Source organism: Pseudophryne corroboree, chromosome 4 (assembly GCF_028390025.1).
Source record: "Pseudophryne corroboree isolate aPseCor3 chromosome 4, aPseCor3.hap2, whole genome shotgun sequence".
NCBI classification, from domain to species: Eukaryota; Metazoa; Chordata; class Amphibia; order Anura; family Myobatrachidae; genus Pseudophryne; species Pseudophryne corroboree.
The window spans coordinates 907,859,909-907,887,512 of record NC_086447.1 but is presented as its reverse complement, the minus strand read 5'-3'; the positions used below and the strand labels follow the sequence as shown (position 1 = coordinate 907,887,512).

At 46.8% G+C, this 27,604-nt stretch overlaps 1 protein-coding gene across 1 annotated transcript in view; it reads right to left on the bottom strand.

Annotated features, from left to right (window-relative positions):
- Positions 1–27,604, bottom strand: part of EHD3 (EH domain containing 3) — a 96,828-nt gene that overhangs the window by 10,112 nt on the left and 59,112 nt on the right. Inside the window, exon 4 of the mRNA XM_063918943.1 lies at positions 1,831–2,243. Within this exon, the coding sequence (XP_063775013.1) occupies positions 1,831–2,243 (413 nt within the window). The remainder of the gene's footprint in view (positions 1–1,830; positions 2,244–27,604) is intronic.

The following is a 27,604-nucleotide window of genomic DNA, read 5'->3' as shown; positions in this document are numbered from 1 at the left end:
CCATCTGAGAGAGCGGGCGTTTTTGAGCCCCTGATGGCCTTTGAGACGCCTGGGCAGGCGCGGGCTGCGAAGCCGGCTGTCCCACAGCTGTTACGTCATCCACCCTTTTATGTAAGGAGTTGACACTGTCGGTTAATACCTTTTACCTATCCATCCACTCTGGTGTCGGCCCCACAGGGGGCGACATCACATATATCGGCCTCTGTTCTGTCACCATATAAGCCTCCTTATTCAACATGTCGACACAGCCGTACCGACACACCGCAGACACACAGGGAATGCTCTAAACGAGGACAGGACCCACAAAAGCCCTTTGGGGGGACAGAGTAAGAGTATGCCAGCACACACCAGAGTGCTATATATATACAGGGACTAACCGAGTTATGTCCCTAATAGCTGCTTTTTATATAATATACTGTATACAGTGCCAATTTTAATGCCCCCCCTCTCTTTTCCCTCTTACTGTACTGTAGAATTGCAGGGAAGAGCCAGGGAGCTTCCTTCCAGCCGAGCTGTGAGGGAAAAATGGCGCCAGTGTGCTGAGGAGATAGGCTCCGCCCCTTTTTCGCGGCCTATTCTCCCGTTTTTTATGGAATTCTGGCAGGGGTATTTACCTCATATATAGCCCCTGGGGCCATATATTGAGGTATTTTAGCCAGCCAAGGTGTTTTTATTGCTGCCTCAGGGCGCCCCCCCCAGCGCCCTGCACCCTCAGTGACCGGAGTGTGAAGTGTGTGAGAGGAGCAATGGCGCACAGCTGCAGTGCTGTGCGCTACCTTGGTGAAGACAGAGTCTTCATGCCGCCGATTTTCCGGACCATCTTCTTGCTTCTGGCTCTGTAAGGGGGACGGCGGCGCGGCTCCGGGACCGAACATCAAGGCTGGGCCTGCGGTCGATCCCTCTGGAGCTAATGGTGTCCAGTAGCCTAAGAAGCCCAATCCGGCTGCAAGCAGGCGAGTTCGCTTCTTCTCCCCTTAGTCCCTCGCTGCAGTGAGCCTGTTGCCAGCAGGTCTCACTGAAAATAACAAATTCTAAGACTATAACTTTCTAAGAGCTCAGGAGAGCCCCTAGTGTGCATCCAACCTCGGCCGGGCACGAAATCTAACTGAGGCTTGGAGGAGGGTCATAGTGGGAGGAGCCAGTGCACACCAGGTAGTCTAAGATCTTTCTAGAGTGCCCAGCCTCCTTCGGAGCCCGCTATTCCCCATGGTCCTTACGGAGTTCCCAGCATCCACTAGGACGTTAGAGAAATAGGGGGTCCAGTATTCTGGAAATTAAACCTTATGAATGTTAAGGACCCACCTGATGAGGTCACCTGTTCGTGGTAGGTTGGTCCATATTTTGCCCAAAATTATACTAAAAACCTCAATTTTGCTCCATGTTAAATTGCAGAGTTTAGAATTGATCTGATTAGCAGTGCTTAGTACTATGGAGTGTGCACCTGCGTTTTTTCTTTTTTTCTGTGTGGCAATACAAGTCTTAGCATGGTAGCACCTCTTATGTTTAGAATTAGGGTGTGCGGTCCATCCCCCTCCTCCCCACCTTATATTCTAAGTTGTGATGTGTGCCTGCTAGCTGATGCCCCCACTGAGCTGTGTTTTCCAAAGCCAGGTACACTTGACATTGAAGGGGCCTATCTAGGGATACTGGGGAACGGTGCAGCTTTTTAGGAGCGCTCATCACCCACTCCTAAGTATGTGACGTGACCAAACATGAGGTGGCCATGCCAACCTTGTGAAGGGTTCTCGAAGGCCGTGTCCGGCCACCATAGGGATAGAGCTTCCTGAAAAACTCCATTCCAAAACTTATGTTATTGCTTTCTTAACTCACCTTTGACAGTCGTGCTCTTTTGATCAAGTCGTTGAGTTTTCTCAGGGCTGCATTGCGGGGAAGACTTTGAATGTCCTTAAAAAGATCCTGCTCTTCAGCCTCAAACAGCTTGCGGTTGTCAGGAATAAGAAGAGGGTGGGACCAGAAAGAGCCGATATAGACCCTGATCACTTCCGGGGTATTGACGATCTTCCCTAAGGACCACATGAGGGCGCCATAGACTCTCATCAGCTGCTGGGTCTCAATCTGGTCTGCTTTGTTGAGGACTACGCGCATCTTGTCTTCGTGGTTCTTGAGAGCTTTGATGACTTCCGAGAATTCATCAGAGATATCCAGCTTGTGAGCATCGAAAAGCAGAATGATGCGGTCGACTCTCTCAGCGAACCACTCCAACACTGCTGCGAAATCATAGCCTGAAATGACAATGGCGTTTATAGGGTTATTACGGAAGGGTGAATGGAAAAGCCTTAGGTTTTTATGGAGGATTTAACCACCTTCAGGCAACTTTCATTTGAATGGTTTGTACATGACCTCCTACAACCTTCATCTTTTAGGTTTTGATGTTTCCAAGCTCATTTATTTTTGTTGCACAGCTGATCTATATCATATCCAAGGGTCACAAACTACACTACAATTTAAAACTGGTATAATTGTGAGCAAGTCATTCAGTTGGTAACCATCATGATACATTTACTATTATGCACGCAAGATGGAGAGAGTTGCTCATTCGCATTATCATTACGCAAAACTCTTAAAAATTTAAAACTTACTAGTTTAGTGAGTGACATCTGGGTAATCTCTAAGAGCCTGTTATATGAAATGTGACAATCCCCTCGAGCAAGAGGATATAGAGAGTGGAGGTGGTGGGATTTGTAAGTAAAAGAGGCGGAACAGGTGAGACTTAAGCAAAAGTATTCAGAACAAGTCCATTTAATAACATTTACAGACTTAAGGGGATATGTACTAAGCAGTGAAAAGAGCGGAGAAGTGAGCCGTGGAGAAGTTGCCCATGGCAACCAATCAGCATTGAAGTAACATTTATACATTTGCATACTTTCAAATTGAACAGAGCAGCTAATTGGTTGTCATGAGCAACTTCTCCACTGGCTCATTTCTCCACGCTTATCACTGCTTAGTACATTTCCCCCTTAGGGGGTTATTCAGAGTTGTTAGCAAACCAAAAAAAGTTAGCAATTGGGCAAATCCATGTTGAACTGCAGGTGGGCAGATGTAACCTGTGCAGAGAGAGTTAGATTTGGGTGGGTTATGTTGTTTCTGTGCAGGGTAAATACTGGCTGCTTTATTTTTACACTGCAATTTAGATCTCAGTTTGAACACACCCCACCCAAATCTAACTCTCTCTGCACATGTTATATCTGCCCCACCTGCAGTGCAACATGGTTTTGCCCAATTGCTAACCTTTTTGGTTTGCCAACAACTCTGAATAACCCTATATATATATATATATATATATACACACACACACACACACATATATGGGTTGAATCTCTCATATCCAAAATTATTGGGACCAGAAGTATTTTGGATTTCAGATTTTTGTGTATATGGAATATTTGCATACTAAAATGAGTTTGGGAATGGGACCCTAATCTAAAAGACACAGAATAGATTTATGTTCCATATGCACCTTATACACACAGCCAGGAGGTAATTTTATACCATAATTTCAATAATTTTGTGCATGAAACAAAGTTTGTGTACATACATGTAATGCATATATATTTCATATACACACAGCCTGCAGGTAATTTATACAATTTTTTTTAATACTCTTGTGCATGAAACAAAGTCTGTGTACATTGCACCATCAGAAAGTAGAGGTGTCACTATCCCAGTCGCACTCCTAAAATTATGTTTCATAGTTCAGGAATTTTGGATATGGGACACTCAACCTGTACAGTAAAGTAATTTTAATATAAACCTAATATAAATTAGTTTATTTAATTAATACAAACAAATAGATTAATTGTAATTATAAATAATAATAGATTACAAATAAATAACCTGTGTGTTTTGCAGTTTCTTTTTAAATCTACTTTTGGCACAATATTTTAGTAAATTGCTATCTAGTATTATACAACCACTTACTACAGAATCCAGTGCATCTAATAACAACGTATACCTGAATAAATAGTGCTATTTTCCGATTTTAATAAATATGTTTTTATTATATCCAGTTTATTTTAAGCGTATACCTGTAAGCGTATGCAGTCTTCACCCCTCCCCAATCTATATATTTGCCTGCTGTAAAACCACATTTTTATTTTAGCATGCTGATGTGTAATCCTGCGCAAAATCCAATACTCCCAATCTGCATAACTCCCTGTATTGTATGGAGCACATGTCTGTACCCAGCAGATGCCACTGCAAAAAGACACACACCAGGCACTCATAGGGATAATAATCTAACTAACTAACTAGCTATGAATATAAATCCTTCAACCCTGTTATAAAACAAGGATACTAGCCACAGAGACAGTAAACAAGCAGTAATAGAACTGGGAAGTATTGAATGGAAAAAAAATCCCATCAATAGGAATGAAAAGGAGAACCAATAAAGTAGTAAAATAAAACACATGGATAGACATACTGCACACGCACACATTATTAGATGCAAAAAAGACCCCTAAACTGCATGAAACACAAAAATATAATGAATTCTAATAGCAGCATTGTTCAAATCTACAAATTCAGAAACCCCTTGCCAAATAAGGTCTATCTATATACCAGTCACAGATCACATGGGTCACTCTGGGTGAGCCACCTCGACTTCCCTTATGAAGAGGTTCACAATAGTTGGGGCAAATTTGGTGCCCATAGCTGTCCCTTGTGTTTCCAAATTAATCACTGTGATAGACAGTCATATTACGGATTACTAGTCTTGCTTTTGGGACACAGTTCACAGTGGAATGGCATCCAGATGGATCTCAATCTATCAAACCAACATATTCATGAACTCTATACTTCTCGCATTAACATGAGTTTAAGACTGGTCATGTTGCAGTCTCTACTTCGATGAAAAAATAATAATTATATATTATATTTATTTTTTTACAGATTCACATTTGTATTTACAGTTTAGAACCCAAGTACTTTAGATGGTCATGGCTTACACTTGTTGTTTGCTAATAAGTTTTCATGTTAAACTTTATTGGTTCTCCTAGACCAGTGGTTCCTGAACTTGGTCCTCAGGGACCACCAACAGCTCATGTTTTCCAGGTCATCTAGCAGGTGCACAGGTGTAGTCATTACTCATCGACACAATTTAAAAAGATCCACAGGAGGAGCTAATTATCTCAATTGTGATTGCGAGAGGAGACCTGGAAATGTGAACTGCTGGGTGTCCTTGAGGACAGAGGTTTGGGAATCACTATCCTAGATACTGTTCATTTATGATTGAAGATATCCCAGTGACCCCCCCCCCCACCCCCCCTTCAAGCCTAATTTGGCTCTGCGTATGCGTTACCCAGCAGTTTCCCCACAATCCCAGCACAACAACACATAGACATCACTATAAAAACACAGTGCATTTGTGCAAAAGACACCACACGCCATCACCAAAGAGTAACTGAACAGTGTACTGAAACTTAAAAGAACTGTACAATGGTTTAAACCAGCATGAAGAGAGACTCGCACACCTTTACCTGGGGGGGGGGGGGGGGGGGGGGGTTTGGGGGAATAGCGCTCTCTAGACTGCAGAAATAGTTAGGACACAGCTAATGTGGCAGAGTAACCACTTATGTGGCCAGCATAATGACCTCACCATATGGGCGGCTCCAGTCTCCCAGTCCAACACTGATAATCTCTTTATTTGGCACCTGCAACAGCTGGAGTCTACCGAGCTATATAAGTGGTCATAATGCAGTCAGAATGTTTGGCACTTAACAATGTTGACATTCATAATGTCGATAGTGATGATGTCAACACAGTAAAAATGTTAACACTGAACATGTCAGCATCTGCAGAATGTCAACATATTAATGCCGACATGTAAAATGTCATCTTTCTGCAGGGCCGGTGGGTTAGAGTTAGGCTGTGGCAGCAGTTGCCTAGAGGTAACCCACGTAAGGAGGTGGGTTAGGCACTAGGAGGAGGTTTAGAGTTAGTCTGCGTCAGCAGAGTTTAGTTTAAGGCACTAAGGGGGAGGATTAGGCTGTGCGATGGGACGGTTAGGGCTAGGCACTAGGGGGAGAGTAATGGGCCCTACACACTGGCCGACATGACTGCACGATATGAACGATCTCGTTCATTAATGAACGAGATAACGTTCATATCGTGCAGTGTGGAGGCTCCAGCGATGAACGATGCGTGGCCCCGCGCTCGTTCATCGCTGGTCCCCCGTCGGCTGTACTTGCAGGCCAATATGGACGATCTCGTCCAAATTTGTCTGCACTTCAATGCAGCCGGGTGACGGAGGGAGTGAAGAAACTTCACTCCCCCCGTCACTGCCCCCCCCGCCGCCGGGTCGCCCGTATCCGCCGTTGGGCAACTCGGCGGCGGATCGGCCAGTGTGTGGGGCCTATTAGGCTATGGGAGGGTTAGGCTGTGGGATGGTTAGTCTACAGGAGGGGAGGTTAGGTTAGGCAATAGGGGTGGGGTGGGCTGAGGTAAGGGAGGTTAGGGTTAGGCACTAGGAAGAGGGTTAAGGCCCGTACACACTGGCCGATATATCAGGCGTTCTCTTGAACGGCCGATATATCGCGGGTCCGTTGGCCAGTGTGTACGGCCGATATGTCTGTGAACTCCGCCGTTCACAGACGTATCATGTCGGCCCCGCAGCACAGCCGACGGCCAATATATCTACCGATTTATTTGCGCGTCGCTGTGTGTGTACGGCAGTCGGCCGACCGCCCGTACACATGCTGCAGCGGCGACTGACAGCTGAACTGGGTGGCTCGTGTTCGCGCCCACCCAGTTCATGATGTCAGTCCCCGACGGATCGGGCAGTGTGTATACACAGCACACTGCCCGATCCGTCCATAGATATATCTGCCGATCAATTGATCTGCAGATATATCTATCAGTGTGTACCCACCTTTAGGCTGTGGGATGGTTAGTCTACAGGAGGGGAGGTTAGGTTAGGAGGATTAGGCACTAGGGGGAGGGTTGTCCTGTGGAATGGTTAGGGTTTGGTACTAGGGTGAGAGTTAGGCTATGGCAGGGGAAAGTTAGAGTCAGGCACTAGGGGAAGGAGTGGTTAGGGATAGACACTAAAGGGAGGGTTAGGGTGGCACCCAGTCACATGGATAATGTCAACGCCAACAGGCATCAGGTTGACATCCTCAGAATGTTATCTTGTTTACAATGAGAAATGTTGACAACCTCACAATGCCGGCTGTTAGGGTTAGGTGCTATCAGGAGGGTTAGGCTTAGGCTGCAGGTGTAGTTTATAGTTAGGCTGCAGGGGGAGTTCATAGTTAGGCTGCAGGGGGACTTTATAGTTAGGCTGCAGGGGGAGTTCATAGTTAGGCTGCAGGGGGACTTTATAGTTAGGCTGCAGGGGGAGTTCATAGTTAGGCTGCAGGGGGACGTTCATAGTTAGGCTGCAGGGGACGTCCATAGTTAGGCTGCAGGGGACGTTCATAGTTAGGCTGCAGGGGACGTTCATAGTTAGGCTGCAGGGGACGTTCATAGTTAGGCTGCAGGGGACGTTCATAGTTAGGCTGCAGGGGGAGTTCATAGTTAGGCTGCAGGGGACGTTCATAGTTAGGCTGCAGGGGACGTTCATAGTTAGGCTACAGGGGACGTTCATAGTTAGGCTGCAGGGGACGTTCATAGTTAGGCTGCAGGGGACGTTCATAGTTAGGCTGCAGGGGACGTTCATAGTTAGGCTGCAGGGGACGTTCATAGTTAGGCTGCAGGGGACGTTCATAGTTAGGCTGCAGGGGACGTTCATAGTTAGGCTGCAGGGGGAGTTCATAGTTAGGCTGCAGGGGACGTTCATAGTTAGGCTGCAGGGGACGTTCATAGTAAGGCTGCAGGGGACGTTCATAGTTAGGCTGCAGGGGGAGTTCATAGTTAGGCTGCAGGGGACGTTCATAGTTAGGCTGCAGGGGACGTTCATAGTTAGGCTGCAGGGGACGTTCATAGTTAGGCTGCAGGGGGAGTTCATAGTTAGGCTGCAGGGGACGTTCATAGTTAGGCTGCAGGGGACGTTCATAGTTAGGCTGCAGGGGACAGTAGGCCACGGGTTAGGGGGTTTGTGTTCAAATACTTGCCAAAACCAACGCTCCATCAGAGGTCTCTGGCGGAAGATACAGTCACATGGGCTTTCATCACAGGCTTTGTCAGTGCAAGAAATATAAACATATGTACATATAAAACATATATATCTCGCAGCAGTGAGAAATTATTTTTTTAATGTGGAGATAAGAAGTTATACTTGGGGGAAAACATGAGGGGCGTGCTGAATAGGCCCCTAAGTGATAAGGCTGAATTAATGAGATATCGTACACCTATATTGCGTAAATGGCTTTTCGTGTATTATACACTGGACATTAAATTGATGTCACCGTTGATTGAACAGCAAAACAGCCGATTGTCATGTGTTGAGAGCACTGATTGGTCAGTTCTGTGTCATAAGCCACAATGTATCATAGTACCAAACAAAAACCAAGTGGCGCTTGACAATCAGATAATTTAAAACATTTATTTTAAAAATATAAGTGAAGTACAACAACCTCCCGGGGGTATATTACAATATTAAAACATCACAAGAATGTCAATGTACAATATGTTATGACTAGGGAGGCCAATCCCGGGCCGTTTTTTCAATCCCGGAATTCGGGATTGAAAAACGGTCATTCCCGGGATCCCGGGATTACAGTAGGGATTAGAGAAAATTGTAGGGAGCAGGGCTGGAGGGAGTGTGTAGGTAGCGGGAGCAGGAGGTAGGGAGTGTGTAGGTAGCGGTGCGGGAGGTAGGGAGGGTGTAGGTAGCGGTGCGGGAGGTAGGGAGGGTGTAGTAGGTAGCGGTGCGGGACTCAGTCAGGACAGAGGGTGTAGGTCGCGGCAGGGAGGGAGGAAGGCTGCACGGAGGGAGATAGGGTGGGTGTAAGTAATAGTACTTACTATTAGACGGGCGGCAACCATTAAAACACTGAACGCGGCGGCATTTCAAATGAAGCGCCGGCCGCCAGCCAACCAGAGCTGGCGGACCGGCAGAAAATCAGGGAAGCGGCCGCAGCAGTCGCTCCTGATTGGCTGCCGCTGCAGCTTCCCTGATTGGCTGCCGGTCCGCCAGCTCTGATTGGCTGGCGGCCGGCGCTACATTTGAAGTGCTGCGCGCGTTCTACTTGTTCATGGCTGCTGCCCGCCTAAATGAGTAAGTATTATTACTTACACACCAACCCTCCTGCCGCCGCGCATGCGCAGAATAATCCCGTGAATCCCGGGATTGGATGCTCCAATCCCGGGATTCAAATACCGGCATTTTTGGGCCCAAATCCCGGAATCCCGCCGATCCCGATCCCGGGATTGGCCTCCCTAGTTATGACTAAGTATCCAAAATGTAATTAGAGCACCAATTGAAAACAATATCATAGAAATTCAATTACTAATACCTGCCTTTTGAAAAAGACGCCCTGCTGGCGTTGAAACGCATTAAGGATACAGGTGTTATACCTCAAGGATCAGTACTGCTGTGTACTCTAAATCTTCCTTCAGAGCCGTGCATAAGAGCCCAGTCTGATTACTGCGGCCCGGAGAACTCAGCCTGCAGCTTCCCACCCCTACAGCCCCAGCCGCTCATCTCCTGTCTGGACGGTAGAAGCAGCAATTACCGTTCCCAATTAGGTCCGGTGCGGACTTGCGCACGGAAACTACATCGGGTGCTCATCTAACCACAGACAGGTCGGCTGCCGGCCAGTACACCCGGCCTGACCATCGCTACAGCTCCGGCTACACCAGTCATCTGTCCCCGCTTGGGAAACACGGAGCTACCGGGAGGTAGCATTGATCGGGTGATTACAGACAACCAGGGCTCCCCGCACGGCGCGGCATTATTTCCATCTACCGCTGAGGCTCTGGTGTATACATCTCCCTGGCCAACGGGACAGCACCAGGGAGCAGGCATCGAAAGCTCCTGCCCAGCGCTACAGGTGCATACAAATTCATTTGTCAGTTCACCAATTCTGCACCAGCTGAATAATGCCATTTATTTGTGCTACATGCAATATCTTTCAAGCACACAGCCGTGAGTGATCCTTTATTTGACAAGTACCTATTAGCCATATATCTCAGTGCATACATTGAACTCTGCACGTTCCATGACCCCTCTCGTGGTATTAGTAATTGAATTTCTATGATATTGTTTTCAATTGGTGCTCTAATTACATTTTGGATACTTAGTCATAACATATTGTACATTGACATTCTTGTGATGTTTTAATATTGTAATATACCCCCGGGAGGTTGTTGTACTTCACTTATATTTTTAAAATAAATGTTTTCAATTATCTGATTGTCAAGCGCCACTTGGTTTTTGTTTGGTACTTTTGTGTTTTAAGGGACTGGCAATTCCCTTTTACAAAAGGCTGCTGACAATCATATCGCAGTACTACTCACCAGAGCGCTTAGTGCTCTCTTTTACACAATGTATCATAGGACTGATGTTGTAATTTCCTTTCATCGGTGCTGATGTCATTTGTATGGTAAAAATTCTAAAGGTCTAGGGAAAACGGGAAAAACTCTGCAACTCTGGACAGACGGGTTCTTTCTCTAATGGGCAAAACCACGTGCAGTGCAGGTGGGGCAGATGTAACATGTGCAGAGAGTTCGATTTGGGTGGGTTATATTGTTTCTGTGCAGGGTAAATATTGTCTGCTTTATTTTTACACTGAAATTTAGATTTCGGTTAGAAGACATCCCACCCAAATCTAACTCTCTCTGCACATGTTACATCTACCCCACCTGCACTGCACATGGTTTTGCCCATTAGAGAAAGACTTTGCGATCCATGCTGAATCAGGCACACAATGTGACGTTCTAAACACTTTGAAGCAATGCAGGAACGTAACACAATAAACCATTGGCAAATTATGTAAACGGAATGTGTTTTATAATGCAAACATAATTCACGTTGTTCAAGTCTCCAATTAAACCTGTACAGGTTGAGTATCCCATATCCAAATATTCCGAAATACGGAATATTCCGAAATACGGACTTTTTTGAGTGAGAGTGAGATAGTGAAACCTTTGTTTTTTGATGGCTCAATGTACACAAACTTTGTATAATACACAAAGTTATTAAAAATATTGTATTAAATGACCTTCAGGCTGTGTGTATAAGGTGTATATGAAACATAAATGAATTGTGTAAATGTAGACACACTTTGTTTAATACACAAAGTTATAAAAATATTGGCTAAAATTACCTTCAGGCTGTGTGTATAAGGAGTATATGTAACATAAATGCATTCTGTGCTTAGATTTAGGTCCCATCACCATGATATCTCTTTATGGTATGCAATTATTCCAAAATACGGAAAAATCCGATATCCAAAATACCTCTGGTCCCAAGCATTTTGGATAAGGGAGACTCAACCTGTAATATACCAGGCTCTTTATTATCGATCTACAGACGTGTTCCCGTACACTGGGCGTCTTTATGGCATATGGAGCCGACACTGCTCAAAACTCATCTCTTCACCCCAGCCTACCACCCCTCCTCCTCACCCTGCAGCATCTGCATTACCCAACACCTATCTCTCTAGGGGATAAATGTAACAGCCTGTGAGCCAAGAGATTTTGGCAATTAGCCTGGTTTTGTCTTTTAACTATTGCTGCTTTAGATTTAGCAGCTGAATCATCAAAATCTCACGGCTGCCGGCAACTCACAGGCTGTTACATTTACCCCTATGCGTCTAACAAAAGCCCCTCTAGAATGTAAGCTCGTGAGCAGTACCCTCTCCCTCTGCTGCCCCTATGTAATTACATTCTGTACAGTTCATAAAGTTTGTAACTTGTCTGTTACTGTCCTGTATGATCACCCATGCACCATGTAATATTGTTGCATGTTCCATCTACTATGTACGACGCAACTGAACACTTGTGGGGAAGAAGGAAGAGGGGAGGAGAAGGGAGAAGGATCAAGAAGGAAGAGAGGAGGAGGAGAAGGAGCAAGAAGGAAGAGAGGAGGAGGAGAAGGGGCAAGAAGGAAGAGAGGAGGAGAAGGGAGAAGAAAGAAGAGAGGAGGAGAAGGGAGAAGAAGGAAGGAGGAGGAGAAGGGAGAAGAAGGAAGAGAGGAGGAGAAGGGAGGAGAAGAAGGAAGAGGAGGAGGAGGAGGAGAAGGGTGTAGAAGAAGGAAGAGAGGAGGAGAAGGGAGGAGAAGAAGGAAGAGGAGGAGGAGGAGGAGAAGGGTGTAGAAGAAGGAAGAGAGGAGGAGAAGGGTGTAGAAGAAGGAAGAGAGGAGGAGAAGGGTGTAGAAGAAGGAAGAGAGGAGGAGAAGGGTGTAGAAGAAGGAAGAGAGGAGGAGAAGGGTGTAGAAGAAGGAAGAGAGGAGGAGAAGGGTGTAGAAGGAAGAGAGGAGGAGAAGGGTGTAGAAGGAAGAGAGGAGGAGAAGGGTGAAGAAGGAAAAGAGGAGAAGGATGAAGAAGGAAAAGAGGAGAAGGGTGTAGAAGGAAGAGAGGAGAAGGGTGAAGAAGGAAGAGTGGAGAAGGAAGAGAGGAGAAGGGTGAAGAAGGAAGAGTGGAGAAGGGTGAAGAAGGAAGACAGGAGAAGGGTGAAGAAGGAAGAGAGGAGAAGGAGAAAGAGAGGAGAAGGGAGAAGGAGAAGAACAACCTATTAAAGTCTCTTTTTCCAGTTTAACAGTGTGTAATAGGAAAAAAGTAAAAACACTGCAAACCAGGGGGTAACTCAGACCTGATCGTAGCAGCAAACTTGTTAGCAGTTGGGTAAACCCATGTGCACTGCAGGTGGGGCAGATATAACACATGCAGAGAGAGTTAGATTTGGGTGGGCTATTTTGTCTCTGTGCAGGGTAAATACTGGCTGCTTTATTTTTACACTGCAATTTAGATTTCAGTTTGAACACACCCCACCCAAATCTGAAGGGCCCTACAGACTGGGCGACCCGCCGCCGAGCTGCCCGACCGCCGATATGGCAGACGGGCGACCCGGCGGCGGGGAGAGGAGTGGAGATTCTTCACTCCCCCTATCACCCAGCTCCATAGCAATGCATGCTAATATGGACAATCTCGTCCATATTAGCCTACATGCATAAGGGGCCGCACATCGTTAATCGTTGGTGCCTACACACTGCACGATATGAACGAGTTCTCGTTCATTAATGAACGAGAACGTTCATATCGTGCAGTATTATCTGCCAGTGTGTAGGGCCCTTAACTCTCTCTGCACATGTTACATCTGCCTCCCCTGCAGTGCACATGGGTTTGCCCAACTGGTAACAAATTTGCTGTTACGATCAAGTCTGAATTATCCCCTAGGTGCTTAAGTAAAGGAATAATTCTCCATTATCCAAGAGCAATGTACAATTACAGGCTGGTCCTTTTATGTTAGGGATTCACAGGCTGGTTTCCACAATGCAACGGTATAAAAGCTCCAAAACTTGATCTCTTTTAAACAAAGTGCAAGGCAATGAAATCCCGCTGTCATTAAAACACAAAGGGCTCAGCAGTGTGCCAGGATTTACTGCAGGACAGAATGGGATTATCAACCTTTATACACCCTGAGCTCAGTGTTTACTCAGCTGTAACCCACGTCTCCATGCATTGTGACCCGTCACTAGACAGAGCTCCCCCCACAATGAGTTTCTAGCAGGGGCCTGGAATTTCCTCTGTGCCCCTCTATAATCTAATTATCCCCACAATGAGGAACAAGGGGAGAGATCAGGGGAAATCAGACCTGACACCGGGATTATCACACAGTCCAGGAAGTGCGACTCTCTCCATAAAATGCTATTATCTATGTGTAACGTGACCTCTTCACTGGAAACTGTATCAACGCTCACAATGGCAAAATAGTTCCTGGAAATTCTATAAGCCGGTCACTTGGGGTAGGTAAATGCACTTGGGTAATCATGGAATTCTGAATGTCCCTGGCCAAACACTCTTTAAAGGAGCGTCGAAACACAAGGTACAGAGCACATATATGCACTCCATGTTGCATTCCGTGTGTCCATCCTAGCACAGCGATGTCACTCACTCTATGAACACCTGTGCGAATATACAAAGCAACACCCACAATTTCTGACTTAAGACCAGGTAAATATTTGACTTATTAAGAGGGTAAATCTGACCTTTACCGAGCGCTACGTGCTAGTGCAGATATCTATTGGTGACCTATATCTGCTATTAACCCTTGCCTGAACCCCACCTGTATCCGAGTTGCTGGTGAACGTGACAACAGACCTACAGAAGCCCAAGTCAAGGTTGAATAACAATGCAAGAGCCAACAGAATACGGCCCAGCGCCAACAGAACACGGCCCAGCAGTAACGGTCATGATACTAAAGGGGTCTAAATACCAAAAGTTAGTGCTGACTAATAACCTGTTTCACCACTCACCGCAGGGTTACCAGGTTATAGCAGCATTGCAAATTACCAATTTGGGCCTGCTCTTGGACTCCCAGCAAAAAGATTAGCCGTTAAGTCAGAATTTCCCAAACTCCGCTATCACAGTTAAGGTTTTAAGGTTATCCATGCTTAAGCACAGGTGACATAATCAGTACCTCAGTCAATTTGATTTAACCACCTGGACTCAAGCACAGATATCCTTAAAACCTGGACTGCAATGGTGGAGTTTGGGAAACTGATTTAAGTGCAGAACGACATAGGGGTAATGGAAGACCGACAGCCACCATGCCAAAGGTAAGCAATGCGGATACTTTTAGGGTTAGGGCGTGGGAAATGGGGAGTGGAAGAGTGCTAGCCCTGGCCGACACCATCCACCCCCCCCCCCCCACCCCAAGGTTAGCTCCAGCCACCACCCCCAGAGGGTTAGGGTAGGGGGTTAAAATACTTACCCCCTCCGACGTCGGGATCTTCAAGATTGGGACAACTGGGATTTCATATTGAATCCACTGCAACAGTAGATACCATTTTACACTTACTCAACCTTCTAATATTTTGACATTTTAGTTTATTTTGCTTTTCAGTTGTAGTGTAGATACCGTTTGTCCACGTGTCCCGGACGCCTCCTGTGTTTGCATTTTTTGGATGATTGATGGGAATTACCACCTGCTGCTGGAAACCAGATGACATTGTTCTTCCATAGTTTACATATATACTCTAATTAGTATTTGTGTTACACACATTTTATTAGTTTGTTATGATGTTTAGGTATATGCTTAGTTTGTGTGCCCAGTAATCAATACTTACAGTATGTCCTAGAGGACAAATGAGGTCACAAAAGATAACAAACACTAATTTAGCGACCTAATTAGATCTGGTGATAGGATGCGGTGATATCCAGAAGGGTCAAAGGGGCAATACACGTCCTGGTATAGTAATTCAGGTATCACATCGCCCTGACTTCTCCAGTATACAGGGCCAGGGCAGGAGACCAACGCGTTTCATGGATGGACACTTGAGAAGCACTTTCAAGATTAAACAGGATTATTCCTGCGGTGTTGGAAAAAGCAAAAACTGCAATTTCTGTTTTCTATAACAACTCAGATTACTATTACTTCTAGATATTGGATTATATGGGAATGACCATACAGGGGCTGCAATGCTTAACACCCCCCCCCCCCCCCCCCACCCCCCACTTGGAAATATTTGCCCTCGGAGCCGATTGGGCATTGTTATTGCACCAGCGGCTGAGGACTGTACCTCCTACAACCTAGAACAGTGTTCGTGAGGGGTCTTACCCAAATTATGACAGTTGGGTGGGGCAAAAATTAGTTTTTTTTTCTGTTAAAAACAGTTAACAGGTAGTTTCGAAAATTCTCTTTTATCTTTATTCCCTTTTATCAATTAAAAAAAAAATTAAAAAATCTATTTTTTTAGGAGTATCCTGAAATAACAACCAAATTAGGAATACATACATTTGAAACGCGGGTTATTGTATTAATGCCAAATGCATTCTAGCGGCGCTTCTGCTTTGCCGCAAACGCCCAGCAGCAGTTAACGTGGATGTTACGCTGTCAAAGCGGTTAACAAAATAAAATCCATGCAAGTCTAAGCAGCAATCGTGGTGCAAAAAGCGCCGGTGCTTTGCAGTACCTCCGTAAACACATCGGCGGAGACCACTATATCCATTCTCCTCTTGCGCTGGACGGGAAAATGGAAAAAAAAAAACACACAAGAAAACACATGAAGCATGCACGGTCATCTCACACACGTATGTTCTTGGTTATTCTGTAACCACTAGTGACTGCAAAGGAGAAAGATACCGTAACATCGGCCCCGGATTTCATGCGCTGCACAAGTACGAGTCCTTGCTGCAGCCGTGCCAAACACAATGGAAGGGAAACAATCCAGGTTATATTAGGAGATAAAGTACCAGCCAATCAGCTTGTGTCGTTTTTCAAACACAGCCTGTAACATGGCAGTGGGGAGCTGATTGGCTGATACTTTAAAGCTGGATACACACTGGGATGGGACCAACTGGGACACAAGCCATTTGCTTATGCCACACCCCTTTCAATGAGGTCACACCCATTTACCTTGCACACCATACCCCTTTTGGCCACTGAGAATTTTAAATGTTCCAAGAAAATTGGGACTCCTGGCAAGTACACTAAACCTGCAATCACAAATCTGTGTTATGGGAACTCACGCATTTTACACGTCAGTGGCTAAAACACAAGCGTGTCAGATTATTTAAAGCTGTTCACATTTAAAAAAAAAATATTATGCAATCACAGAAAACCAATGTCATTACACATCACAGTAAATAGAGACGTTACACATAACACAAGCAATTTATAGGTTACACAGTATATAAGTTTGGGCATTATAGCCACGCTGGGTAATTCTGTGAAGTAGAATGTTGTGAAGCATGTTAGGCGGGAGGACTTGCCAGGCAGTGAGTGAGCGACAGCTTTGCAGCCTTGCTTTGTAGCAATGTGCTATATGCATTGGTTCATCCGCAAACAGAGGACAGCCACCTAACTGAAATGACGGACGTGTCCTACAGCTGTGGTGAGCGCTACAATTGCCTGTAGAGGAGGGTTGAGGAACCTTTGGGCCCTCCAGCTGTTGTTGAACTACACATAACAACCTGCCCTGCTAGAGTTTTGCTACTTGGCCATGCTAAAACTGTTGCATGGCATGCTGGGATGTGTAGTTCAACAACAACTGAAGGGGCCGCAGATTCCTCACCCCAGATACCAGAGCTGCAGTGGAATGTCAAGTCAGGTGTATTGGAGACTATTAATGTAATTTACATGGATTTCAGGCACTGTGACATGAACAGACGGGAGGTGTAAAAGTGGCGACAAATGTACTAATTAGGATACACAACTGGCTAGACCGTTTACAGTCCATTATTCCTCAGCTGATAGAACAGTTATTCCCTGAGTGCATTTTGGAAGGCGATCTAGGGAAAATTTGGTGTGTCAGCCTCAATTTAAAGTTCCCCCATCACTAATAAGGGGTACATTTACTAAGCAGTGATAAGAGCAGAGAAGTGAGCCAGTGGAGAAGTTGCCCATGGCAACCAATCAGCACTGAAGTAACAGATATAATTTGCATACTATAAAATGATACAGAGCTGCTGATTGGTTGATGGGGAAATTTCTCCACTGGCTCACTTCTCCATTCTTATCACTGCTTAGTAAATGTAACCCCAAGTGTCCTAGGGAGCCGATACTCAGCTCTCGAGAATATCACTAGGAGCCACAAAACACGCTCACTCTGTATGGTGGTGACAGCCCCTCGCGGCCACTGCAGTAAAGGATGAAGATAAAATACAGGTTGAGTATCCCTTATCCAAAATGCTTGGGACCAGAGGTATTTTGGATATCGGATTTTTCCGTATTTTGGAATAATTGCATACCATAATGAGATATCATGGTGATGGGACCTAAGTCTAAGCACAGAATGCATTTATGTTACATATACACCTTATACACACAGCCTGAAGGTCATTTTAGCCAATATTTTTTATAACTTTGTGCATTAAACAAAGTGTGTGTACATTCACACAATTCATTTATGTTTCATATACACCTTATACACACAGCCTGAAGGTCATTTAATACAATATTTTTAATAACTGTGTGCATTAAACAAAGTCTGTGTACATTAAGTCATCAAAAAACAAAGGTTTCACTATCTCACTCTCACTCAAAAAAGTCCGTATTTCGGAATATTTGGATATGGGATACTCAACCTGTATTAGGTATTTTTAAGAAACACATTATCAAACTGTTTTGTCCACAAATATTCTGTTTTACATGCATCTCGGATGAAGTTGACGGCTTACCGACTCCGACTCACAGAACAGGTGGCAGCTCTAGTAAAGAAATGGGTTTCAGGAAGGGTATAAAAACGTACTCTCAGCCAGGGTGCTAAACTGCCCTACACGGGGTGCTAATAATCAGAGTCTTGTGCTGTTCTGTGGCTTGAATGGCTGTGATGGCTACCCAGCTATGAGGAGCCGTATAAACAATACAGAAGAGATATATCACAGAATGTTACATAGAATTTGAAACATAGAATGTGACGGCAGATAAGAACCACTGGGCCCATCTAGTCTGACCCCCTTTTTTTTTTTTCTTCATATTTTTACCTCAAACCTTATTTGATCCTTATTTCTTTGTAAGGATATCCTTATGTCTATCCCATGCATGTTTAAATTGTTCTACTGTCTTAGCTTCTACCACCTCTGATGGGAGGCTATTCCACTTGTCCACTACTCTTTCTGTGAAGTAATTTTTCCTCAAATTTCCCCTGAACCTCCCCCCCTCCAGTCTCAGTGCATGTCCTCGTGTCCTATTGCTGCTCTTCATTTGAGAACGTTTCCCTCCTGGACTTTGTTAAAACCCTTGATATATTTGGAAGTTTCTATCATGTCCCCCCTTTCCCTTCTCTGCTGCATACTGTACATATTCAGATTTCTTATGGGCCCTACAGACACGGCGATCCGCCGCCGAGCTGCCCAACCGCCTATACGGCAGACGGGCGACCCGGCGGCGGGCGGGGGGCAGTGATGGGGGGAGTGAAGTTTGTTCACTCCCCCCGTCACCCGGCTCCATACAAGTGCAGGCAAATATGGACGGGATTGTCCATATTGGCCTGCATGCACCGCCGACGGAGCACCAGCGATGAACGAGCGCGGGGCCGCACATCGTTCTTCGCTGGTGACTCCACACTCAAAGATATGAACTTTATCTCATTCAATAATGAATGAGATCGTTCATATCTTTGAAGACTGTCGGCCAGTGTGTAGGGCCTAAAAGTCTTTCTGGGTATGTTGTGTGATGTAGGCCATGCACCATTTTAGTTGCCCTCCTTTGTACAGTCTCTAATGTATTAATATCCTTTTGAAGATATGGCCTCCAGAATTGAACACAGTATTCTAGATGAGGCCGTACCAATGACCTATACAGTGGCATTATTACTTCTTGCTTTCTGCTGCTGATTCCTCTCCCAATGCAGCCAAGCATCTAACTAGCCTTCCTCATTGCTTTCTTACATTGCTTACCTGCCTTTATGTCACCTGAAATAGTGACGCCTAGATCCCTTTCCTCCTCAGTAGTTTCCAGTATAGTGCAACCAAGATCTTATCCATTCAACAATCTTAGTATCCAATCCCAAGCTTTCGAGTTTATTTAGCAGTCTGCGATGTGGAACAGTGTATTCACGGCCCGATTTGGGGAGAGATGTGTGCTGAGCGAACCGCTCAGCACACATCTCTCCCCCCGCTCAGCACAGCGCGATGCTTAGTTTTTTTAAGCAGCGATCGCTCCGTGAGTACACCCCTTTACTAAAGTCTAGATAAAGCTATATCCACGGCTCCACCTTTATCCATCACTTTAGTCGCACAGTCAAAAAGTCAATAAAGGTTTGTTTGCCACAATCCCCCCCCCCCCAGTGAATTCATGCTGTTTGGGATCCTGTAAATGCTTATTAGAGTGTAAGCTTATAAACAGGGCCCTCCTACCTCTATGGCTGTCTGTTATTACACAGTTTTATTTTATCACTGTTGTTTCCAATTGTAAAAGCGCAACAGAATTTGCTGCGCTATATAAGAAAGTGTTACTAAATAAAATAATATTAGCTAAAAAATAACTCCTTTCACCGCAGCAAGCAGCCACGATAGGGGGAGCGGCTTCTCTATCAGAGCAGACACAGAGTGACTGGAAACGTGATGATCTTGCTTTATACAAATTCCTTTTGTGGAAACATACAGGGGCGGGGGCAGAGATGTCAACGTCTTCCAAACTGCTGCAATCTCCACGTTCTTACCTATACCCAATTACATAAAAACACCGTCCTAGAGGTGGAGGATATTCAGCAGTCTCTAATTGTGGACGGGTCACCCCTACAGCGTGCTGCGCCATTACATGCATTGCCGATACTTAAATTCAAGGTTCTGTTTGGACTCCACTTTACTACGCTGAAATTATGTTGTGCAAGAATAATAAAAAAAATAAAAAAAAATAGGACTCATCTGTATTTTACCCTCATTATTCACAACAGAACATCAAAATGTGGGGGTTTAGTTGTCCTTTAACTTTAACCGTTCCCTACATTACTTGTAGGTACCAACTGCAGGGGGGGGGGGGGGGGGGGGGCAGATGTAACATGTGCAGAGAGAGTTAGATTTGTGAGGGGCGTGTCCAAACTGAAATCTAAATTGCAGTGTAAAAATAAAAGCTGCTCAGCCTTTGTGGGCTACATGCAAAAGCAGCCAGTATTTACCCTGCATATCACTTTCTTAAAAGAAGTATATTGCACCTACAGTAATGTTAACGAAGGTAACTCTTATGGCACCCCTCGCTGACCGCTATGTAATGACTGCAGTTTACTTAGCCAACCTCTCCCGGCAATAGACCTCGGCGGAGATACCCATGCTGTCGGAATGAATATATACAGTATATATCCACACACGCTGCATTCATTTTCCATTGGTGAAAGCCGCGCAGTAGCTCATTATCTGTCAGCGGAGCTGTGAGAAAGCGGTTATCTTCTTTACCTCAGTGACCAATACAGAACGGGTTCCCTTAAGCAGAGATTTGACTTTAGGAAAAGGATAGAAGTCACACAGTGCTAGGTCTGGTGAATATGGAGACTGTTCTAGTACTGCAATCTGCTTCTCGGCCAAAACCTGCCTCACAGAGAGCTGTGTGGGCGGATGTGTTGTCCTGATGGAGGATGAAACAGTTTTTCCACAACTCTTTCTTCTGCCCTTTCTTCTGATTCTTCCCCACAAAGTTTCTAGAACTTTTTTGTAGTAATGCTGATTCAGTGTTGCGCTTTTGATGCCCAGTCTGCCAAAATAACTCCCTCAATAGCAAAGAATACACCACGGCTTAGTATTCGGATTTGCTTTGACGCGCTTTCTTCATTCCTGGTGATGGTGGTGTTTCCCACTGCAAGGACTGGCGTTTTGTCTCAGGATCATACTGGAAGATCCAAGGGCCTGATTCTGACCGGATCACTCCTCTGTTTGCGATCAGACAGTCGCCGTCTAGAGTGAGAGTCCGCCCCGTGCAAGTCTGCATACGCAGTGTGTAAAGCTTTGCAAACGCCGGTCAGCTGCAAATCCGTTAGCAACTCACTCACCGTCTAATGATTTTTCCAGTCTGTACGTAGTCCAGGACTTACTACTACAGTGCAATAGAAACAGGCTGATCGGGGCCGGAGCAGACGTCACACACCCGCCCTGAAAACGCTTGGGAACGTCTGCGTTTTTTCTGACACTCCCAGAAAACGGCCAGTTGCCACCCCTAAACGCCGGCTTCCTGTCAATCAACCTGCGTAAGCCTAGCGATCGTAATTTTCGCACCATTCTTTCGCAGTTTGGCCTTGTGCCTGCGCATTGCGATCCATACGCAGTCATTCGATCATCGACCGTCATGCGAAAGCGCACAAAAGCGATCAGGTCTGAATTAGGCCCCATGTTTCATCACAGGTAATAACTTTATCTGAAAAATGTGAATCTGCTTGAATTTGTTCCAAAATTACAATTTGTACAAATTGCTTTTCCATTTTCAGCGCAAAGTCTTGGCACAAACTTTTGTTATATTAAGACCTTGATGCAAAACCTTCCGGGCAGTTTCTTTATCAATGCTTACCGTCTCTGCTATCATTCGGATGCTGAGTGGACGGTCAATTGGAACAATTTTTAAAAAAAAATGTCCACAATTTTGTTAGTTTTCGATGGCAAGGCCTTCCGGGACTTTCATCATCTTCGACGGGATGCAGTCAATATACCGGCTGTCGGAATCCCGGCATTCAGGAGACCGACGCCGGAATCCCGACAGCCGGTGAAATACCGATGCCCGGAATCCCGACAAAAGCTTGGTATTCCCGCTCAGTTGGTGAGTCCACGCCACTAACCGAGTGAGACTAGAACGTGCAGCGAGTGAATCGAGCCACCGGGCCCGAAGTGTGGGGAGGGCAGCGAGAGCCAAGATTACGCCGGCGGTATAATGACAGCCGGCATCCCATATGTATTCCATCTTCAACAACCTCACAACCGTCACTAAGGGGGACATTTACTAAGCAGTGATAAGAGCGGAGAAGTGAGCCAATGAAGAAATTGCCCCATCAACCAATCAGCAGCTCTGTATCATTTTATAGTATGCAAATTATAGAGGTTACTTCAGTGCTGATTGGTTGCCATGGGTAACTTCTCCACTGGCTCACTTCTCAGCTCTTATCACTGCTTAGTAAATGTCCCCCCTAAATCCTTTGTGTAACTCAAAACATACGTGCACGTTTCATACAATCTGCCCTGTAAACCTCGGTTAGCATAAGGAAGGATACGGTGGGAGTTTTGTTCAATTTAACTAAAAAATGTTAATTTAAAATGTTGCTCTACTTTTGAATTAAGCATTTTCCAACGCACGGGAAAAACACAACTTCTTCAAACGCTGTGTGACAGCAAACTATCTGTGCGGGAGGGGTGAGACTTACAAAACGGTTTTGGGATAGTCCAACATCAATGTTCCCCCCGCTCCCTTTTATCTCACACGGAGTACAGACTCGTTATTTAATAGCCACACATACCCTGGGGGGGGGGGGGGAGATCAGTACGAGATCCCGCCGGACGGGATCCTGGCGGTCGAAATACCGACACCGGGATCCCGACCGGCACAATCCTGACTGTGGGGACACCCACAGAGGGAGAATATGTCGGGATTGGGCCGGTCAGGATACCGGTGTCGGTATTCCGCCTGCCGGGATCCCGTCCGGCTAGATCTTGACCGCATCCCTCCTGGGGAAGTCAGTACACATGGACTCTGTAATGGCGAGCCCTGCTGAACATCCTGCTCTAACACTGGGGGAAGTCAAAACAGTGAAACAGAAAAAAATGCAATTATTATGATACCAATGGCGACTAACCATGAGCCAATGGGCCTAATTCAGACCTGATCGGCGCTGTGCGTTTTCTGAACTGTGCATGTGCCGGCGCCGCAGTGCGCCGGCACATGCCAGACAGCCGACGGCCGTCTCAGCCCTGCGATTGCCTCTGCCCGATTGACAGGCAGAGGTGGTTGCTGGGTGGGAGGGGGCGGGCTGATGGCGTTTGGCAGCCGTTTAAGGGGCGCGGTCCGGGTAACGCAGGCGTGCCCACCCGTGCGGGGGGCAGACTCTGCGACAAGTAGCTCCCTGCCAGCGCAAAGGAGCTGCGCTGCCAGGGAGCTACTCTTCAAGTACAAAAGCATCGCCGCTGTGCGATGCTTTTGTACTTATGCGACAGGGTAGGGCCTGACTAGCACTGTGCTTGGCGTCCACCCGCATGTCAGTGAATTTAGCACATCTACGATCAGGTCTGAATTAGGCCCACTGTCCTAAATTGTATTTGACCAGTGAGATCAGGCATCTCCCGGCAGAGCGCTTGTAAACTGGAATCCCCAGATCACACCCTGCTAAATACAACCATCTTCACTCTGCTCTACAGACGTTTCATGCTTGAATAGAAATCCTAGTTACTATAGATTCAGGTCCAGAACATTAGCCAGAGACCTTTATGAAACAAAAGATACAGTCAAACGAGCGCATCCTTACGGTTATCTGTATTGCCCTAGAGATCCATATTAAGCTCAGGCTATAGAGGCCGAATCAGAACTGAACGCACGTCTGCCATCATTGCATCTTGCAGGGAACTAAAGGTGGGTACACACTATTAGATATATCTGCAGATCAATTGATCTGCAGATATATCTATGGACGGATCGGGCAGTGTGCTGTGCATACACACAGCCCGATTCGTCGGGGGACTGACGTCATGAACTGGGCGGGCGCTCGCGCCCGCCCAGTTCACCTGTCAATCACCGCCGGCCGCCGCAGCATGTGTACGGGCGGTCGGACGACCGCCCCGTACACACACAGCGACGTGCCAATATATCGTTAGATATATTGGCCGTCGGCTGTGCTGCGCGGCCGACGCGATACGTCTGTGAACGACGGAGTTCACAGACGTATCGCCCGTACACACTGGCCGACGGTCCCGCGATGTATCGGCCGTTCAAGAGAACGGCCGATACATCGACCAGTGTGTACGGGCCTTTAGAGGGTCATTCAGATCTGAGCGCTGGGCTGCTAAATTTGTTGTGCTGCGTTCAGATAATCACCACCCAAGGGGAGTGTATATTCGCCCGTGCTAGTGTGCGATCGCATGTGTACGCCGAGCTGCAAAAAAAAATCCCTCAGTCAGAGGACAGCTGCAAATCCGTTCGCACCTCACTCACCATCAAATGGTTTTACCAGTGTGTGCAGTGTGTGCGCAGCCCAGGACTTACTCCTACAGTGCGATGAGAACAGGCTGATCGGGGCCGGAGCTGACGTCACACACCCTCCCTGAACACGCTTGGGAACGCCTGCGTTTTCCCTGACACTCCCTGTAAATGGTCAGTGACCACCCCCAGACGGCCTCTTCCTGTCAGTCAGCATGCGAATGGCTGTGCGACAGGAATTTTCGCACCTGTGCGCATTGTGGTGCATACGCAGTCTATCGCTGATCGCCCGCTGTGTGATTGATCGCCCGCTGTGTGAAAACGCACAGCAGCGATCAGCTCTGAATCACCCGCTAAGTTCGTATATTCGTCCTTACGCCGATTATAGAAATAACGCGGCCGGACCACTGATCCATACTATCGGCTCGTAGGCGCCATCATTATCAATGTGCACATGGTCCAGCCCTACGCCAAGTGCAAAAGAGCCATCTGAAAAATGGCTTAATTCCAGGTAAGTACAACTCTACGCAGCCCGCAATTCTGTCAGCACGCACACTCAGAACTTCGCCTATGTGTCAACGCCCTGTTATTCATCCTCAGTCGCAAGTGACGTCCCGGAGCATTGGTTCCGGAACACGCTCGGGCAAACCGACTTGCGTGCGAGGTCCACAGTATTCAAAATCAACCTCTGAAATAGCGCAGCGCCATTAAATACAAGCAGAAAATGTTACAACGGTCGAACAATAGAATATTGGCATCTGGCTTAAATAAATGCCCGAATTAAACCATGCTTTGTTTTTCCGGCGACGTGATCTTCCCCTGAAAGTGAGTGATTATGAGTCACATTAGCGCAAACTGTGAGTTTTAGCGTGCAGGGCATGCGCAGAGGTGATTTTACACACGCTTGCGCCTGTCCTATTTTGAGTGGGATGGATCTTGGCTGGATCGGTCGTTGCGTGAAATGGGTGTTTCGGGTGGGAACTGGGCGATGATAATGTGATGCAAGACGGAACCGTTCTGCCCTGTGGGAGTGTCATGGTCGTGTAGCCAGGGAACGCGGTCAAAATTAAAATGTCAGCAGGCAATAGGTCAACATTCTTAGAATGTCAACGTGTGACGTGTCGACAATGTAGCCATTAGGGAGAGGCCTTAGAGGGAGGAGGTTAGGTTTAGACTGCAGGGGGGGGGCGCAGATGAAAGACCTGATATAATATAACATTTCATGTAATCAGTATTACCAGAAGATGTTCTTTTTAGCCGCGTATCCAGTTCCACGCCGAGTGACCAGTGTCAGGAACGTGGAACCCCGGCAGGGACGGGATTACCATCCTTCCATGTAACTGTACAGAGGCTTTAGGGCCACTACAAAAAAATGTGACACTTCTGCAAATATTTATCGGCAATCCTAGAAGAAGGAAGAATGTGACCACGTCCCTGCGCTAATTCCCCACAAGCAGCTGCTGAGTGCGAGGAATGTATCAGGGAAGTTAGAACGGTCGAACAGGAGTTATTTCTGCACTCACAAATCTACGGCGCTTTACACCATGCACCATCTAATTACTGTCTCCGTGTTACTGTTACTTTCCTCATCCTCACCGACCTGTCAGCATTACGGGGAGTCGGAATGACTGTGGAAATGTGCGCGAATCTCACAAAAAAAAACTGCGTCAAAGGAAGAGCAGGCGTATGCACACAGACCGAGATGGCTAGTGAGTACTTACTGATCCGTCCGTCAACACATCACACTTTATGTCAGGGAACTGGACGGCGATCATGCGATCCCACGGAACATTTTCCTATTTGGGGGAATGTCATGGGAGCATCGTTGCTGTGTAAACCAACTTCCTCGCCTGCACGTAGCATGCGGACGGAGGTGGGTGGCCTGTTTCAGGTGGATCTTTTGCACCCAGCACGTAGCTGGTGTAAGGCCAGTAACTAATGAGGACAGCTGTGGACAGAAAAACAGAGGGCTGGACACGCTCTCACATGCAGCCCTTAGAAGGAAGTAAAGCGGGCTGCTGCCACCCTTAGGAGGAAGGGAGCGGGCTGCTGCCATCCTTAGGAGGAAGGGAGCGGGCTGCTGCGACCCTTAGGAGGAAGGGAGCGGGCTGCTGCAACCCTTAGGAGGAAGGGAGCGGGCTGCTGCCACCCTTAGGAGGAAGGGATCGGACTGCTGCCACCCTTAGGAGGAAGGGATCGGGCTGCTGCCACCCTTAGGAGGAAGGGATCGGGCTGCTGCCACCCTTAGGAGGAAGGGAGCGGGCTGCTGCCACCCTTAGGAGGAAGGGAGCGGGCTGCTGCGACCCTTAGGAGGAAGGGAGCGTGCTGCTGCGACCCTTAGGAGGAAGGGATCGGGCTGCTGTGACCCTTAGGAGGAAGGGAGCGGGCTGCTGCGACCCTTAGGAGGAAGGGAGCGGGCTGCTGCGACCCTTAGGAGGAAGGAGCCACACAGCTACAACCAGGGAGGGGTGGCAGCTAGACCCAGCATTTTCATACAGACAAGGAGTGGAGTGAATGCCGCCTATCAAACTTGGTGGCTTTCAAGATTTGTAAATTTACTTACTGGTGGAGGGGAATGAACAGCAAAACCTGATAATTGTCACAACAATCACAATGACCATTGCAAGACACGAAGCACATATTGCATAGCACTTTTAAGCATGGAGTGGTCTCTTTGTAGCACACCACAGGAGAGCGGCTTGCTTACGGCGCACCACAGGGCAGCTGCCTGCTTACGGCGCACCACAAGGCAGCTGCCTGCTTACGGCGCACCTCAAGGCAGCTGCCTGCTTACGGCGCACCTCAAGGCAGCTGCCTGCTTACGGCGCACCACAAGGCAGCGGCATGCTTACGGCGCACCACAAGGCAGCGGCATGCTTACGGCGCACCACAAGGCAGCGGCCTGCTTACGGCGCACCACAAGGCAGCGGCCTGCTTACGG